This window comes from Myxocyprinus asiaticus, chromosome 41, assembly GCF_019703515.2.
Source record: "Myxocyprinus asiaticus isolate MX2 ecotype Aquarium Trade chromosome 41, UBuf_Myxa_2, whole genome shotgun sequence".
Taxonomy (NCBI): Eukaryota; Metazoa; Chordata; class Actinopteri; order Cypriniformes; family Catostomidae; genus Myxocyprinus; species Myxocyprinus asiaticus.
This window is the reverse complement of record NC_059384.1, coordinates 11,616,816-11,636,393: the sequence shown is the minus strand read 5'-3', so window position 1 is coordinate 11,636,393 and position 19,578 is coordinate 11,616,816. Positions and strand designations below refer to the sequence as shown.

General features: G+C 37.2%; 2 protein-coding genes across 14 annotated transcripts in view; both read left to right on the top strand.

The window, feature by feature from the left end:
- Nucleotides 1–11,134, top strand: part of LOC127431615 (la-related protein 4B-like) — a 31,563-nt gene extending 20,429 nt beyond the window's left edge. The window contains exons 12-17 of one of the 3 annotated variants that reach the window (XM_051682126.1): nucleotides 625–870; nucleotides 3,149–3,197; nucleotides 5,495–5,611; nucleotides 6,325–6,458; nucleotides 7,286–7,385; nucleotides 8,186–11,134. In XM_051682126.1, coding sequence (XP_051538086.1) covers nucleotides 625–870; nucleotides 3,149–3,197; nucleotides 5,495–5,611; nucleotides 6,325–6,458; nucleotides 7,286–7,385; nucleotides 8,186–8,440 — 901 coding nt within the window. In that variant the 3' untranslated portion in view covers nucleotides 8,441–11,134. Of the gene's footprint in view, nucleotides 1–624; nucleotides 871–3,148; nucleotides 3,198–5,494; nucleotides 5,678–6,324; nucleotides 6,459–7,285; nucleotides 7,386–8,185 lie in introns of all 3 variants that reach the window. The other 2 variants (XM_051682125.1, XM_051682124.1) reach the window with 2 other exon arrangements.
- A 1,688-nt stretch (nucleotides 11,135–12,822) lies between these two features.
- LOC127431602 (disco-interacting protein 2 homolog C-like) overlaps nucleotides 12,823–19,578 on the top strand; it is a 150,708-nt gene continuing 143,952 nt past the window's right edge. For all 11 annotated transcript variants that reach the window (XM_051682087.1, XM_051682086.1, XM_051682085.1 and 8 more), the window contains exon 1: nucleotides 12,823–13,223. In XM_051682087.1, the coding sequence (XP_051538047.1) occupies nucleotides 13,145–13,223 (79 nt within the window). In that variant the 5' untranslated portion in view covers nucleotides 12,823–13,144. The remainder of the gene's footprint in view (nucleotides 13,224–19,578) is intronic.

Genomic DNA, 19,578 nt, shown 5'->3' with positions numbered 1-19,578 from the left:
AGGCAAGTTCACAGTAGTTTAATTCACTTCTTATTCAAATTCTGGTAAAAAAAAAAAAAAAGCACCTCCAGTGCCATTCTAAATGCATATCATAAGTGAACTGAACTTTTGAGCATCTACATCTGAGGTGTTGTTCGTGAGTAGCGCTCAAATATTATGCACCGCTGTGAAGGCTAAAAATAGCTGCGTGTGTGTGTAAACAGAGCAGCGCCATACACTGACGCGTTGGAGCTGCGCATGCATTTTATATATTTACTTATTAAACACAGCCTTTTGTGATTCACAGAGCTATCGCACGTCTTCAAGTGGCTTTGAATAAAATGCAAGAGTCACATGAACTACATAATTGTGTTTTTATGGTTCTTTTATGTCATTTTTTTTTTAGCTTGACAGTAACGAACATGACTAACACACAGTATTGGATTTGGATCGGGCTCGTCGGACCGATACACAATCCATTTAAAAGCTTCAGTATTGGAGCCGATACCGATCCAGGTATCGGATCGGTGCATCCCTAGTTTATATTGCCTTAAATTTGGTGTGACAGTAAAGTTTGATCCTTGATCTTTTGAAGATCTTTTTTCAAAGTCAAAGCTTTTAATAACCCACCCTTCATCTGGGTAGGAGCCACAACAAAACACACATTCATCTCATGGCAGAACGTGGAACCACTCTGCTGGAGAACCCTGCTGCTTTCTCTACCTTCCATTCAGATAGAGTCCCCAATGGGACACGCCCTCCACAAGCTCATCACTTGGGTAACCGACCTCGATTACCAAGCGGTCTGGCCTGTCCTCGCCGGGACCAGGTGGGAAGTGGACGAATGGAGATGAACGGAGCAGATTACTCTTTGAACACGGGGCGTGGAAGGTAACTGTTCTTAAACAGCCGTGTATTGATTTCATGCACATAGTATTCTTCTCTTTGGATATACTTTTAAAACCAAGTCATAGGGTGTGTTGCACCAATAAGGATTAAAGCCAGGGTTTGTTGACCTAAGTTTAATTTTAATTCTAATTGATTTGCACCACTTCATTTTAAATACGGTTAACAAATCAGAGATAGACATGATTGATCTGTACATGGTTAATACACAGGGCTGATCAGGCAGTTTTAGAAAATATCACGGCAATGTGTACATGTCACAAGCCTTAACCTTTTCAACTTTGTGGACTTATCAGCGGGTCCAAAAGGGGGTGCTGTATCGTGAAAAAAGTTAATGCTTAAAATGTTCACATCTCTGAATACCTAAGTCAGGCATATGGAGTATCGTGTGAAAGCTTAGAATCTGAACTTTACATAGATAACCAACTTCTGCATTTCTTACATAAAATAACAAAATAAGGCCTGAAAAAATTCATTCGCAAATCGCAAATTTGCAAATCAGCGCCACCTAGAGGTCATATGATAGAAATAATAATATGAATATAAAAGTCTTTCAAATAGCGCTTAAATAGACAAATCATATATCAAACAAAATTCTCTGTACAGTTGACTGTACAGTTTCTTTTGTTGCCCTAATACCACAGTTTGAAAGATTTTCAAAAAAATCACCAAGTAAAAATATGATATCTGTAAGACATCAAATACAAATGTTTCTTTTATGCCTCGATCACTGCTGCAGTAAGCACCAAATACCTACCAACTTTATATCTGCTTTTACCTTAGGAAGTTCTCTAAAAAATGAGCCATTGTTTACTTGTCTGTGAGCTTGCTTGGTGAATAATCCAATGTTATAACTTAGATGTCCAGAACAAAATATGCGGTGCAGCTGGAAAAGCATGCTAAGCAAATCATCGGAAATGTTATCGACTATTGATGATAAAATGTTCATCACAAAGGGTAATATCTCCGATGACTTGACATCTAGACTGAGCTTCTAGTCCACTCAGAGGCCGAGATATTAGATGAAATAGTGGATGAACTGAAAATTAGACTGAATGTCTATGGATGAGCACATCAGTAAGGGCTAAAATGCGTTTGAGTGCCACCTACATTTCAGATTGGCATTTTATGATGGAAGGTGATAGAGGAAAAAAAACATTCTAGTATTTTCTGACATCTAGTGGAATAAAATAAGACTTATTGGAGGGAGATGGTGGGAACCGAACCAGAATGACATGCTAACAAACTTAGGACAAAAAAAGAAAAAAACATTTCTATTCAACAAAAGATTGTAAACATATAAAATATTATTTATGAATAATTGGTCCATTGTAATTAGTCCACAGTATGTGTAAATGGTGAGCTTTTAAATTTAAGTGTGAAAAATTGCAGATGGCAGCCCAATAATGCCCCAGAGTTGAAGAGGTTTTTTGCAGCATAATTTAAGAAAAAAGGACAGATAATAATGAAATGAGACACAAGGGCACAGGTCTCGGACTGACAACCTCTCCTTGCATCAGTGCCACTATTGTAGCCAGAAATGAAGAACCCACACTGCTGAATGAAGAGGACAGAAGAGATGAGGGAAGCAATAATGATCACCTGTCGCTTGTAACCACTCTTGTTACATGCTGAATTAACGCTCTCCTCTTGCTTCTCCTCAAGAGACCCATCTCTGGGCTGTGTCCCTGCATGTACGGGAAGCGGGTAATCCCGAGATGAGTCATTTTACTCTCACCCCGGATTTGAAAGCACGAATCGTGGCGGACGGCCAAAGATTTCAGGCCATTATAAACATAAATAATATGATAAGTGTCTCTCAGAAGGCTGCCGGCACATCAACTGTTCGCTTACCTAGTCATTTGTTTAATTGTAGGTCCGAATTTTTTTTTTTATTATTTTTTTTTATTTAAACCACCTTAGCTGCAAGTTTGATTTAAACTCTAAATCCCTAACTGAGATTTAAAAGTAATGGAGCAACAGGATTAAAGTTAATCAAGATGTACTGTGACATTTAAATCGGGATCAAAACGATTGTTTAAACTTTTATTTATTTATTTTTTATAATCAGGGTTACATTTAAAGTTTGGTGCAACAGAGTTATCAGATCTATATCTAAGTTTACGATTAATCCTTGTTGGTGCAACCCACCTAGAGGTTAATAAAATTAAAAATGACAGAAGTCAAGAGGTTTTTTTCCATATAAAATGGTGATATTTTATTCCTTGTTGCTCAATCTTGCTTGTGTTTGTTTCTTTTGAAGGAGAGGTGGCTATGGGTACAGAAAAAGGAGGGATGACAACAAGTTTCCAGTATGTCATTTACTTTATTCCAGCTGACATAGCACAGACAAGCATTTTTATATTTTTTTTTTTTAATGCTTTCATTGTGTTAGAAATTTCAATATCAGGGCTTTTCAACCTTTTTCAGTTTTAAGGAACGTTCACATTTACCTTTGCACGGCAAAGTTCTGCAGGCGATCTCAATGGGAATCTACGCAGTCATGAATTTCATGCTATGGACTTCCAGTGGCAAAGAATTTCCCCTCGCAGATTTAGTTTGGAGTTCAAATTTGGTGAACTTTGACAGACGAAATTTCCGCGTTGACCAATAGGTCATTGCTTGGTTTGGCAGTGACCTCTGTGTGGGCGGTGATTCGTACACCGCTACGCTGAAAATCCACAATGAAGAAGGATATAATCTTGGCGGCAAGTTTCTTTTTACTTTACTCTCACAGAGTATAAACTGCAGCATTAATAAAAGGGCTGCTTGGAAATTTGTTTTTTGCTGGTTTCAGAAGAGCTCAATGTCTGCCCACGCCACTTTCGCCCGCGGAATTTTACTGTGCGGAATTTTACTGTGCAAAAGTAAATGTGACCGTGCCTTTATCCAGCAGTTATACTGTATATTATACACCGCCTGGGCAAAAATAAGTGACCGTTTGGATTTAAATAAGCAGATACTTAAGATTGAATCATTATTGCAGTGATTAATATGTTTCAGCTGGCAATAATTATTTTAACCCTAACTGATGCAGTGTGTAGCTTCTAATTTTTTTTAAACAACCATGTCAGAAGACGTATTCCGTGGTCGTGGAAAAGATGATACTGTGTTTTAAAAGTGGCAAATTATTGGCCTGTATCAAGCAAGGAAAACAACTAAGGAGATTGCTGAAATCACCGGAATTGGGTTAAGAAATGTCCAACGCATTATTAAAACCTGGAAGGATAGTGGTGAACCGTCAGCTTCGCAGAAGAAATGTAGTCGGAAAAAAATCTTGAATGATCGTGATCGGAGATCACTAAAACACTTGAAGTCACATCGTAAAAAATCGACAGTAGAATTCACGGCTATGTTTAATAGTGAAAGTAAGAGCATTTCCACATGCACAGTGTGATGAGAACTTACAGTATTGGGACTAAACATCTGTGTGGCCACAAGAATGCCACTTGTTAGTGAGGCTAATCGGAAAAAAACGACTTCGATTTGTTAGGGAGCATAAAGATTGGACTGTGGATCAATGGCAAAAGGTCATGTGGTCTGAGTCCAGATTTACCCTATTCCAAAGCGATGGGCATGTCAGGGTAAGAAGGGACGCACATGAAGCGATGTGCCCGTCATGCATAGTGCCCACTTTACAAGCCTCTGGAGGCAGTGTTATGATCTGGGGTTGCTTCAGTTGGTCAGGTCTAGGCTCGGCAACATTATGTGGCAATAAAATGAAGTCAGCTGACTATCTGAATGTACTGAATGACCAGGTTATCCCATCAATGGATTTTTTCTTCCCTGACGGTACTGGCATATCCCAAGACGGCAATGCCAAGATTCGTCGGGCTCAAATTGGGAATGAGCCTGACCTTTACCCTATTGAAAGTCTTTGCGATGTGCTGGAGAAGACTTTACAGAGTGGTTAGACTCTCCCATAATCAATAATCTCCAGTAATCAAAGATCTCGGCCAAAAATTAATGCAACTCTGGACAGAAATAAATGTTGTGATGTTGCATAAGGTTGTCGAAACAATGCCACAATGAATGCGCGCCGTAATCGAAGCTTAAGGCGGTCCAACGAAATATTAGAGTATGTAAATTGTTTTTTTTTTTTTTGGGCCAAGCAGTGTATAAGTAACAGTTCCAAAAGCAGCTATCGGTGTCAATTAATTAGCAAAACCTTTTGTGTCAAAACAAAATTAATCTCATGTTGTCACTTTAGAAGAGATTTTTTAACAAAGTCAACACTGAATCCGTTTTAGAGTTCTTATCGAAAACTAATTTTAAAAACCTTTTATATAGGTTTTTATTCACTCTACCGTTTAATATATTTTAACTCGTTTTTCGCCATGAAAATAGCCATGGACGCTGGCACTAACTAACTAATCTCAGGTTGTAGCTTACATTTTGTTGTAATTTAAACATGAGCTGCATATTTTAAAATCTAGCTAGAGTCTATAGCTGTAAAAAAAATAAAAAGATATTGTTCAGGTAATACAGAAAGTGTTTTTGAAATTTATCACAGCACATTTAGAGTTATAGGTAGGTGTGCCAATGTATTTACAAGCTCAATTCATTTTGGATGTTCCATCTGATTTTCTTCATGTTTGTGATTTGCCAGAGAGCCTGCACACAGTCGCCCCCTCCTGCTCAGGAGCGCACTCCATCTCCCAGCTTTGAGCTGGGCCTCTCAAGCTTCCCTCCTCTGCCTGGAGCCGCAGGAAATCTAAAGCCTGAAGTAAAAACTGAAATCAGTCTTGACAACCGACTGTCTGACATTGTCACTGGAGCGGTTAAAGACAAGGTTGACTTTCAATCTGTCTTGTGTTTTTTACTTGGGTGTTTTATTGGCCACTGCAGCATTAAAAAGAATAACATAAATAACATTTTGAATTTCAAAAAGAAGAGGAAAAAGTGGAAGAGTGAAACATTTCAGGCTTAAAGGGATAATGCACCCAAAAATGAAAATCTCCCTTGTATTCTAAACCCGTATGACTTTCTTCAGTGGAAAGTAAAACAAGATGTTTCGGCAGATTGCCCGAGTCACTATTCAATTTGATTGGATACTTTTTCCATACAATGAAAGTGAATGGTGACCCAGACAAGCATACTGCCTAACATCTCATTTTGTGTCCATACAGGTTTGGAACAACATGAGGATGAGTAACTGATGAAAATGTTCATTTTTGCATGAACTGTCCCTTTAAATGATTTGAATTCTAGAGAAGGTAATGGATTCTCTGGGTTTTGAACACTAACTTGGGCCAAGTATGGAATGGCATATTCACAGCAGACCTTGCTGTCAGTCAAAATCATGACCGGTCCTTGGGTGTCTTGTGTGCTATAGTATGTTTAGTTGTGTGGGCTCCTGTTCAAACTGTCCAGCTGTTATGTTTGTTCATGCTGTCCTTGCCTGAAGAGTTTCACAGAGGCCCCTTTGTCTCTCGACAGCCTCTAAATAAGGATGTGGTCACCACCCGTGTGATCTCAGGGACCCCCAAAGAATCCATGCAGGCTGTTCCTGCCCCTGCTGCTGCTCAGATCCCGGTGGACCAGCAAAACTCACACTCTCCAGCCCTTCCAAGGTGGGGTTTCTGTCTGATATTTCTCAATGAAGTTGCTTGTTTCATTCTAAAAATGAAAATTCTGTAATAATTTACTCGCACTCATGTCGTTCGAAACCCGTATAAATTTCTCTTATGGGGAACACAAAAGGAGATGTTTTAATAAATATAATGGGCCATAAAGCCAAGAAAAGGACCCAGGTCATAAAAGAAACACATGCGACTAGTGTCAAATCCCAAGTCTTCTGAACGCATACAATATGTTTTGAGACGCAACCAAAATGTAACATATTTTCTCAGTGAGAACTTTATTTGTTTAGCCCACACAACACACAAAATTATGCACAGACAGTTTCTTATTGGTTAATTTTCTGTTCTGCAAAAAAGCTTGGGCTTTTAAAAAAAAAAAAAATACCATTTGAAAACCATAGGGATGTCACACAGGTGATCAGTGAACTTGGTCAGGTAGTAGGGAAAGTTTATGCATGATTTTTTTTTTTATAAAGTTGCCTATAGCAGCTTTAAAGATTTTGTGATTTTGTTTAATATTAATGCCCAATTTTACATAACCTCATTACATATAATTTAGTATTCAGCAACTTGCCAGGGATGGTGCTTTTTCAACACCACTGACTGTTTAATTCTAAGGAGCAGGAAGAGGATGGAAAATATAGTCTAGTTGCACATTTAACTAAATTTGTGACAAAAATGAACTTGCCTAACAGTGGACTACTAGAGTAACATAATAAAATACTACAAAAGTGTAGAATATGGCCTCTTTTAATATGTGGACTGCTTATTTTTTTATTTGTGTGTGTGTGTGTGTGTGTGTGTTTTTTTTTTAACAGCCTGACACCTGTAGAAAACCCTAAAGAGACGCAAACACCTGCAGAGAAATGCTCAGTTACACGCACTTCTAAAACCGCACCACTGAGCAATCCAGTTACGGTGAGTGTTCTCTATTTTGAGTGTCCAGGTAGTTTCACCATGTGGTTGGAATCAGGCCTTTTCTGTTTCCACAAAGCTTCATTGTGTTTTGCTGTTAAGTTACTCAGAAGGACTATAGCCACTGTCACGCATGTAACCCGCAAAATTGCCATACATTTGTTAAATTAACTGCCACATTGGTTATTTACACAAACAACGTTTTTCCATGTTTGAAACTGAATGGCAACATTACCATATCCCCACCACAAAAATGCAGTTAAAAATCGAATTAGCCAGAAATTAGTTTTGGGACAAAAAGTTACAGGACTCGATTTATTTGTAGCTGAATGTGCAATGTTAGCAAAGTTTTTTGCTACATTTTTGTGGCAAATGTTTATATTTTTGCTGTGGCACATGACCAGTGACTTCATTACGGTGTAGAGTAATTGTGTCTGCTTCTTCAGAATTTTGATTTAATCAAAATGTTTGACAGCAGAAATGCTCCAACTGTGTACAGGCCTAAACCATTAATGCTACACCTTTGTTCACATAGCATCAAATTCAGTGCAAACTGTTCAGAAATTGCCAGAGCTGACTTGCTGTAATTTCAATAAAGGGAAAAATGAAAATTTTCTAAACTAAAAAATCAATTTACATTTTTATTAAAATACATCGAAATACATCTCTCATGTGAGAAAGTGCTTTATCACCATACATTTCAGTCACAAAGAATTGTCATGATTTATGATGTGCATTTACCAATGCAAGAAGACAAGATTGTTTACCTAATTTGATTCATTTGATTTATTGTGATTGGCCAGGAGCCCCGGAAGCCAAGCTACGCAGAGATCTGTCAAAGGATACGAGAGGCACCGACACAGCAGCCATCAGCAGATCCCCGACCTCCAAGCTCCACCGCTGAAGACATCAAGACTCCTGACTCCACAGAACGCAGATGCAGAGAGTCTGCACCTGCCAATTCTGCGGTGACATGTCCCAGAGAGACTATAAAATCTCATGAGAATGCTGGAGATCGAGCGATCGGAAGCACGACAGCTTCCTTCCACCAATCCTGAGAGCTCGGCTCTGCTTCCAAGACTAAACGGAATGAAAACTCTTTGCCAGGGCTGCTCAAAAGTCCCTCTTATCTCACAGTCTTTCTATGAGTGCACACATTGACAAGTTGACACTGGAATCAGGGCCTACAAAAAAAAGCACTTGTGCGTTTAAGGTTCTCTGAGTATTTTCGTTGTCCTTTTTGTCATTTTGTTTTCCTTTACAAGATCTTTGTTTTTCAAGGAAAATGGGAGTGAACCAGCACCAGTTGGAGATTAAGTATATTTAAAAATGTTTTGTCAGAGCTCACACTTTTTCGTTCAAACTGTTGTTTAAACTTAAATGAGTGCTGTTGGGAGGAAATACTGTTTTTGTTGTTGTTTTTTTTGGGAAAGTGCTGATCCTGAAATGCTTACCTTTTTGTTCTTTTTTTTTTAAAAATTGATATGTATATAATTTTGCTAACCTTTAGTGTCTTGATACCGACTTCGCTGGGCACGATTCTGTACATGTGTCTCTACAGATCGCTCAACGGACCCAGCGATTACAACTGCATGAGTGAGAGTTTTGTTCCGTTTTTATGTTTGATGTTTCGGCACTGGAGTGAAGTTTTGAGCTCTGAATTATTATTTTTTTTTAATATGCTAATCCTCTATCAGTTGTACTGATGTGATTATTGTAACAGGTGTATGTATACCTGTTCTTGCGTGCATGCTTTTTATGTTTTGATTTTCTCTTTTTTTTTCTTTTTTTTAAATATTTTAATGGCACACATTAGTTTGCTGTATAATTTTTCTCATTATGTTTCCTACTTGCCATTCGTTTGGGAAGAATCCGATCTGATGCCTCATCATTAAAGGGATAGGTCACCCAAAAATGAAAATTCTGACATTTGTTTACCCTCATGTTGTTCCAAACCCATATGACTGAAACAAATGGAGATTTTAGGTGGAATGTTCAGTCTCAGTCACTATTCACTTTATGGAAAAGATGCAATTTGAATGGTGACTGAGGCATTCTTGTAACATGCTTCCTAACATCATGTTTTGTGTTCCACGGAAGGAAGTTTTCCGGTATTGGTACAACATGAGGGTAATTCATAGAATTTTCATTTTTGGGTGAATCATCTCGTTAAATTCTGGAAGATCTTCACACTGCAAAGTCCTCTGGTTGTGATGGGAAGTGTGTTCATGTGCCTAGTCTGCTGTGATCTAAATGATAGGTGGCTATTATTTGCTTCTTAGCTTTGGTTGGTTGTTTGTTATCCTGGTGTGGTGCTGTTTCGTCACATGATTAATTTGGTGCTTTTATCTATATTAATGAAGGGAAAGACATCGACATTCACCAACGTCTATCCTATGATCTTCACTGATTCGCTTTCATATCACCACAGTTACAAGAGTGGGATTGTGTACATAAGTGACGTATACATAAAGAACGAAAAGATCTGAGCCTTCAGCACACATGGACCAGCGCTGTATTTGTGGGGTTTCTCCTTTATGCAGACTTTATATTTTGTGTACATCTCACACACTTGACATGCCCCTCGTTCATGCATATTCTGTTCATTAATCATTAGTTCAATATCCTGTTATAGTTTGAAATCGTATTGGGAAGAGCGAGACAAACCGTTTCTTGTTTTGATGTCTTCCTGCATTGTAGAGAATGTGCAGAATGCTTTGAGAAGATTGTCCTGCTGTTTGTCCGTTGTTTATATTCTCTTGTATCTTCCCTGTGAGTAATTTGTTCCTAGGTTAATCGAAAAGAAAAAAAAAGTTCATTTTTTGACTCTGAATGCAACTGATTGTTTTTCCTTCAATAAATGATGCATACCATGTTTCAAAGTAATTAAGGTTTCATTACATAACCTTTGAAGATGTTCAGAAAAACAAAGAACCATCACATAAATTAACAGTGTTTGAAGACTTGAATTTTAATTAAACTTGAAAAAATGTCTCTGCCTTAACTTTTAAAATAACAGTTTGGAGTTTTTGTTTTATTTTTCTTTCAATTCCCAAAGTGTGGAAAGAAGGATGATGTGGTAGAGGCGTCACAAAGCCTTCGTCACTACATTTGTGTAGCATAATACTTTGGGATTGAGATGAGTTTTTTGTTCTCTGTGTAAATGCTTGTAGTCTAAACTGTTGTACATGTATACACTTGTATGTGTGTGCTTTCTCTGTACAGATGTAAATAATTGGAAAATGTTAAAAAGGTACCCTAAAATTGGTTGAGAAAAATGTATGGAAAAAAATAATAAATGTTAATGAGAAATCATATGTCTATTAAGTAGGTGTTTTTTTTTTTTTTTTTTATTGTTTTACTTTGTCATGTTTTTAGCTCACACTTTGGCATAAATCCTGTGGTCACAAGTATAACCACAAGGTGGCATAATGCAAGCATCAGTTCTCCATAGTGATCAACTTTGATTAGCAGATAAAAGTCAACCGACCATAACACCATATGCATAAAAGGGCTCTCCAGATTTTTCTTGTCATAGTTTTTGATGTATATTTTTAGTATACCTCAGTAACATCTAGGAATAGGTGAAGTTGCATTATAATTATCAGCAAGGCCATTCTTTATATAAAGTGGGGTCCAAAAGTCGGAGACCACTACTTCAAATGCCTCTAATCTTTTTTTTTTTTTTTTTTTTTTTTTTTAAATCACATGTTATCAGCACTGTTTCAGTGAAAATGTATTTGATTTTTTTATTTATTTATTTTTAATGAATTTCTTATTATTGCTATTTCCCTCTTTTGCTTTAATGACAGCATCTGTGGAAAACCTGGGGATCCATGTTATCCCAGCATTATTGGAAAATGTTTCAAAGAGCATCTTGAGTGATTAAAATGATGCCTTTGCACAGATGAAAACATGGCCAAAGTCACAGTTTGCTTACATTTAGCTTACAAAAATAGTGCAGAATCTTAAATATTTTGTCCTCATTGTATGTCATTATAATTTATAGATGTTTACATTTCTAAAACGTTCTGTTTATTTCCAGGTTTAACCCTTAAACACATACATCAGGTGTTTAGAGAACTGGGACCTTATTCCACCCCCTGTACCTCATCCATTTTTTTGGAGTTGTGCCTACACCTCTATTATTCCTCAATCTTTCTCTTATAAATAGTGAAGTGCGCGCACACACACAAAGCCAAAAAAATAATAAAAATAAATATACTGTGTATTTTTTATAATGGCTTGAGTACTTAAAGTGTATAGGGTCTTTAGAGACCCTAGCTATGTTATAGTGTCGTGTGTTTTTTGCACTTAATTTATATTTTTATGATTATTTCATATAGGTTTTCTATTACATGATATCTATTTCTTTGTTTTTTACAAGAGAAATTAGTCCGATATTCATAAAAATACATACTATATCACATTGACCTGCTGTGCAACAATGGTGAATTTTCAGTATCCCATATGCGTGTACACATAAATATTATACATGCTATTTCTTACTCAAGGTGGCGCTGTTGTTTCAGTGATTGACATGATTTACATTTGATATTTGATGAAGCAACGTGGAAGTAAACTATAGCAAGTACAACACATGAACAGTATGAAATGACTATTTACATTGGGTGGACGACTGAAATTATGTAAGTTGTGCATCTATTTAGATGCAATAAGTGCCTGAGAGAATACTAATGTGTAGCTCAAAATGTGTTCGACAACCAGTTGCGTCTCATGAAATTTCAGTGTGAAAGTAATGAATCCTGTTCTAGATTTGTCCTGACTTGTTGCATTATCTTTTTGATATATGAAAAAAATAAAACATTAAAATATGTCAAAATATATTTTATTCTATTATTTTCTAATGGTCTTGCAAATCTTACACTATCTGGTCATTTTGTATATCCATTTGTGATAGATATAAGTGCCGGGTCTCTAAAGACCCGAATATGTAAGAGTGTTTGGTGAAATGTCCATGCATTTAAGTGTTAAATAATCAAAAACACAGATTTTCAATGTGTTTTCAGAATTTTGGTCCCCACTGTATATTCTATTAGAAATTGTGTAGTCTACACTGTACACTGAATCTCAGTGAAGCCTCTTAAAATGCCCAGAAATTAGAAGGTTTTTGCCCACTTCTTAAAATCACTTTTGAAATTGTGAAGCAATGATAGTGCCATCATTCTAAAATGTTTGTAGTGTCTGAGCTCAAATATTTTGTATTTATTAGGGATGTTAAGAAATAATAAGCTCTATTATCTATGTATCTATTTACGTGTGGACTCCATTGCTCCTGTTTAGTAAATGTGTAATTTGAACTTTATTACCAGGTATTCGCGGAATGACATGATTGTTTATACCGAAATAAACACGCTCTGTCGCCCCCTTGCGGCTGTAAAAACCACATTCGCCTTGCGTCACGCTAGAGTGACAGAGAGAGAGAGAGAGGCAGGAGCCGCACACATATATGCATACATGCATACATACGTACACAGCGCTACTGCGATCAGCGAGCTTCACCGCACTGACAGTCCACATTTTACCTTGCTAACTCGAACGGCGGAGCCCTTCAGATATGGCGGGGCTTCGTTGAGAGAGACAGAAAATCTCCCGGCACTATCGTTCATCGAACAGTTTGCTTTTGGACAAGCGTCTCCCACAACCCTCCTTATGCACCGCTGCGGCGTGGAGAAACGGCAGCAGCGCTGAACGAGCAGAAGAAAGAGGACAAGAGTGATTTTTCCCCACTTGAACGGACAATGGCGGACCGCGATGCGCTGCCCCTTCCATTGGAAGTGCGGGCCAGATTGGCCGAACTGGAGCTGGAGTTATCAGAGGGTAAGGTTTTTTATTATAAAGGACTTATTATTTCGAAAATACGCCTGTCGCGGAGGATACGTTAACTGCCACCCCTCCCTCCTCTCCTCCGTACACCCCAAAACCCACCACCACCACCACCACAATCAACACCAGATGTTGGAGGCAGTTATTTTCCCGGGCTTGTGTTCGGAAAGGCGTTCGTTCCGCACCGCTTTTATTCCCGCCGCGTTTTCTTTGTTTCAACGTATCTGTTTGTGTCCATTCTAATTGACCTTGAGGTAACAATTCAAAGACTTAAGAATTGATTTTGAAAATGCGTTCCCTCGAGACCAACGGTCAGAATTCTGTCATGGAATCTTGTCGTATCCTTGCTTATTATTTTTTTATAAAAAAATTTTTTTGTCGCTGTATTGTTATTTCTAACGGTATAATATCCTCAGTGGCTGTGTATAGCTGGAATATTTATGTAAACAACCAGTTCTCCTCAATAGCATAGCCATGTACAGCCCGAAATTCACCGTGATATTATGATGAATGTCAAGTGAACCGCGTTAAAAGATTGTTTTTTGAAAAACAGCTCTGCTGTGAATCTTGACATCTCACGATTGTCTGACACAAGCAAACCGAATTGACTTGAATTGTCCGCTAATGTTCCTTTCCCCTGTTTTAATTATAATTATAGCGTCTGGCAGTCCATCGCAATGTGTGTGTGTGTGTGTATTTGAAGTGTGAGTGTGGAACGCGTGATTTTCGTCCGCTGTGTGTAGATCTCAACCATTTAAGGCGATAAGTGCTCGTGCATTTGTTAACCATGCCTCAAAGTTCCAGCAGACAGCAGGCCTGCATCTCCAAATGAGCCAAAACATACTGCACCAACCTGTATAGGAGCAAACAACATTATTTTATAGTAGCTAATATACAAATCACACCCAATGGCTTCAGATCTTATATATAGACCAATAGATAGAACACACATATTCTTGGCATCAGAGATATGTGCTTAGTATTGAACCTTATAGGTACCAATCGGTTATGTGCAAAGATTTGCATCTTGACAGGGCTGTAATAGACATTGAGGCACATGTTCTCCCCAATATTCAGATAATGTTTACAATTTGAACATTTGGTTACATCATTGGATCATCTCTCTCTGTATAGTACTGAAGGCCGACACCATTTACCATGATCAATCCAATGTTGTTACTTATGGAAGGTGTCTAGTGTCTAGTTACTAGTGATGTGGTGTCATGCATGAAAAACTGTCATAAATGTCAACGTAAGAGACATTTTCCAATTTTGTTTGTTAAAGATCTGCCCATATGGGTAATTCCTTCAGATTTCCACTAATGCATTATGTTTTTAATTTAACAAGATCATTTTTAATTGATGTACTAATGCATTATTACCATTGATATAGTTGTTAGTGGCTCAATATCTGCACTGAAATTGCAGAGCTCAAGCATATGGGCTATTTTGAGCATTTAGACTGCAAAACACTCCTTTCGTGTCCTATTCAGAACGTAATTTCAATGAAACCATTTTAATTCATTTAAAGATGATGACAGACTGCTCCGTCTGTTAGTGGACATGAGTATTTTTAGCTGCCCTTCATGCTTCGTTAGTCTTAATCAGCTCGTTTTGCATTTAACCGTTTTGCCTCACTTTGCGATCGCGGTGGAAGAAAATTCGGCCTCCGTTCTCTCTTACTGCAGCTTTGCATGATCCTTCTGAACTTATGCTGTTTTTGTTTGCCTTTGTGGAAATAAGATGCTCCCATGCCATTCCAGCTTAGCTTGTGGTTCTGTTTAGCACTGTGCTCATGGAGAGGTGATTATCTCAGTGTGTTGGCACAGGATGAAAGGCTTGGAAAATACAGAACGTCTGCTCATCAGTTGACAAAGAAAGATTTGCATTTGTTTACTGACCTACGAGGTCCTTAAGGGCAATTTAAGTGTTTTCTAAAGCTAACTGTTGGCTCACAATTTGCATACATTGTAACAAACTTGTTAATTTCACTTCCTACGTTTAGGATTGAAATGTGTTGTTCATGTTTACATAGGAGGATCTGAACATTCACCTTTCTCATTTAGATCTTGGAACACCCCAAGACTCATTGAGTGACAGATTTGTTTTTCTGTATTGATTTACAGTGGCTCCCAAAAGTATTTGGGCACTTCTGGAGAATTTGGACACTTACGTCACATTTAAAAATGCCTGATTGTTTTGCATTAACAACATATCAATACATTTTCTCTTAATTTTGAACTGTGTATCTATTATTTTATAATATGAAATCTTCAAACTTCTTTTTTCAAAATGCTTTGCTTGAAAAGTGTTTGTGCCATATTTCTTTCAAATAAAAGGCATTGGTTTGATTTTGTTATACAATGCAAGACATTCATTAATTTTAAGTGTGGCTTACATTGTCCAATACTTTTGGGGCCGCTGTATATTATTATTTATCTTTCACCTAAATATGAAGCTTGTTCTCCAAGAATGTTGGATGAATTTGATGTTCATGGCTTAGAAATCATCTCCAGATTGCTCTCCAGTTCTTCCCAGTGGTCTTTTGTCTATGCTGGCAGACTCTTAATGGATACAAATTCTTCAAACTCAGTATTAGTCTTGTTCATGCCAAATAAAGAATGAATGGATCTTATTTCACCCTCAGGGTAACAATGTTAGTAAGTGAAAAGATTAAGTTGTTAAACAGGGGTCATGCTGACTGTGGAAGAAAAACCTGTTTTTGACCCCTGTTTTGAGGCTTTTTCTGTTGAGACTCTCATCATAAAGGAATATATCTCTTATTGCTGTCATTCTGCACCCTTTAATTTTCACTATTTTTTATGGAAGGAACACATTTACTTGTAAAGAATTATTCTGCATAGAAACATTCAAATCTTCAACTGACTTTTTTGTTTTGTTTTATCAACATTAGGGCTGCATGATTATAGCAAAAATCATAATTGTCGATTATTGACCTTGATATTGTAATCGCGATTATTAATGTCGATTAAAATATTTAATTACCGTGACGTCACAAAGTAAGCAACCACGCGGTTCTTCAGAGTAGCAGATTTCAGTGGTGGATATGAGCTGCGCTCCAGTTTCTTTTAAGCATATTTTAAGTATTAAATATTGTAATAATGTTTGTTAATATTAGGCCAAATAAAAATTATTTTAAATTGATATCTATGGTATAGAATAAATTAAATTATTGCTAAATTACCTCTTAAATTATTAGTCCACGTACAGTAAATAATATGACATATTCAATATTCAAACAGATTAAGAGCCGATTTAAATTGACCAAGTTACTGTGTTCAGTGAGCCCTTTGGTGGCGAGACAGGGGACCATTGATCCCATTAGATCTTCAGTGGTGACCTTTTTCATATAAGATCGTTAGATCATTTTTGGCCTCAGTGGTTGCACTTTGGAAATTAAAAACAGTCATTTGCGATCGGAGTTTGTGCGATTCGTGAAAATGTTAAATCTACTAATACCAGCTGCATGGCGAATGGGTCTTATTACAGCAGACGTGATAACAATGACGGTGATTCCTGAAATATGCTATTCATGCCATATTTTTTATGTTGTCTACACCTCCAAAACACACTTAGAACAGTTAAGCTGAATTACTTTATTGCTATTTTGCACTAACCAAATTCACATTGGCCTACTTAAAACATGACAAAACAAAACTGTTATTACATTTTTAATAAATTGTACACATAAATTGAGCAACGTGACAAACTCTCCCATTACAAAGACTGTTGTCACTCACTGCAGGTTTACACTGTTTGAGACCTGCATTACGACGCAAGCTCAGTGACGCTCCACACAAAGTTCTGCACTCGCAAATGCTCTCATTAAAAACAAAGCTGTCTAATCAGCATAATAAATCAATTATTTACACCGCGTCTGTGCCTTGATTAGAACGGGAGTGTTTTAGTTTTGTCGTTTTGCTCATTTGCAGTGTATTTAACATCTACGTTCAAAGCGAGCGGTACAATATGCAATGAATCCAAAATAATTCCAAAGTGCTTTTCGCTCTTGTTCTACAGCATCTTTTCAAGTGTCAGGTGATGTTTCTTCAATATTAATTTTCGTGTGCCACTGCGAACAGAGGTGGAACATAAAGCAAGCATCTGGGCATTCAGACGGTTTAAAACTTGCGCATTAGAATCAGTTGTCATTACTGATAGGGCAGAGGACTCATTTAAGCGGCTCTGATTGGCCATTGCCATTTCATTATTCAAAAGACATGTTAGTTATTGGTTTGAATACTCAACCGCTGCACGTTGTAAATAGAAACCATTGATGCAACAGGAGCAGACTTAAATTGAACGCTGTAATCAAGATTAGTTTTTTTGATTAATTGTGCAGCCCTAATCAACGTCTTAAAAAAATTGGGAAAGGATTCCAAATCCACTCTTTTCTCTAGTTTTTATTCAGTTTTCATTTTAGAAATGACCAGGCCCAGACAAAATCCGCAGATTTTGTTCCTGAATTTTCTGCACTGATTTTGGGGGTAAAATTTAGAGAAATTGATTTAAATATGACAAAATGTGTTAGACAGAGCTAAAAGTAGCCTACACTGAAAACAAAAATTGTTGGTTTAACTTAATTAAATTGAGTTTCTGTGAAATTAAAGTAAAATTAATTTAGCAAAAGCCTAAATGAATTGAGTTAACCTAAAATCCCCTGCCCGGTTTCAGCAATACATTGATGCAACAAATATTATTAAATTAGTCCCAACACAGTTGGATTAAGTGAACATACAGTAGATAGATTGTACAAAATGAAATTAATTTGAGACCAAATTCTAAAGAATTGTGTTGCATTTGCTCATTTTAAATAAGTTAATTGAGCAAGCAGTACAAATCACGTTGAGTGAACACCATCCGTTAGAAGTCTGAATCCATTGGAACATTTCATAGCAATGCGATCATATCACTTTTTGATGACTGCGTTAAATATCACTTGGACTTTACACAATGTAATATTCTTATCTCAAACATAAAGGTATTGAAGTGATTTCAAGTGTGCTGGTTTAGTATTTTCAATAGAGCTGCATTCCGTTTTTTTTACCCAGTGTACTACCAAACTACTTAATAATCAGCCACACAAGGGATGTGTTGAACTTTATAATGGGCGTTCCAATTCTGTGGAAATCTACAGAGCTTTCTACAGAGTTTTGCACATGAAGATTCCATGTGGGCCTGGATATTTTGTTAGTTGAACATCATCTTGAAATCATGACACACTTCACCAAAAAAGCTAATTGGCTGCCTCGTTGACAAAGAATGTGCTCTCATCTCAACATCCTAGAGTACGAATTCAATAAAATTGTATTCTCTAAAAGTTTTATTTTTGTTTCTCACCCTCTCAGAATTGTTTTGTCCTGTAGTTTTCTATATAAGGCTGTAAAGGAATGTTGTTTGTTCTGGAACTAATGTATTTAGAGTTATATACTAGGAGTATATACACTGCGTCCGGATATCCATACTACTATAGTATGCCAAAAACAGTGTGCCAGTGTAGTATATCCGAATCTTCAGAATTCATAAAACAGTAAGCGAGAAATGACTTACTATTTCCGGTGAGATTCTGAAGTGTGGATTGAAAGGACACTTAACGATCCCAATCCCTCTGGAGCTGAGGAGATGTTGCGTCCAAAATGCTGGATTTAAAAGAACGGCAGTGAACCGTGAGTCGGATGATTCTTTTCAAATGTAAGTGATATACATGTGCATCTCAATAAATTAGAATGTCATGGAAAAGTTCATTTATTTCAGTAATTCAACTCAAATTGTGAAACTCGTGTATTAAATAAATTCAATGCACACAGACTGAAGTAGTTTAAGTCTTTGATTCTTTTAATTGTGATGATTTTGGCTCACATTTAACAAAAACCCACCAATTCACTATCTCAAAAAATTAGAATACATCATAAGACCAATAAAAAAAACATTTTTAGTGAATTGTTGGCCTTCTGGAAAGTATGTTCATTTACTGTATATGTACTCAATACTTGGTAGGGGCTCCTTTTGCTTTAATTACTGCCTCAATTCGGCATGGCATGGAGGTGATCAGTTTGTGGCACTGCTGAGGTGGTATGGAAGCCCAGGTTTCTTTGACAGTGGCCTTCAGCTCATCTGCATTTTTTGGTCTCTTGTTTCTCATTTTCCTCTTGACAATACCCCATAGATTCTCTATGGGGTTCAGGTCTGGTGAGTTTGCTGGCCAGACAAGCACACCAACACCATGGTCATTTAACCAACTTTTGGTGCTTTTGGCAGTGTGGGCAGGTGCCAAATCCTGCTGGAAAATGAAATCAGCATCTTTAAAAAGCTGGTCAGCAGAAGGAAG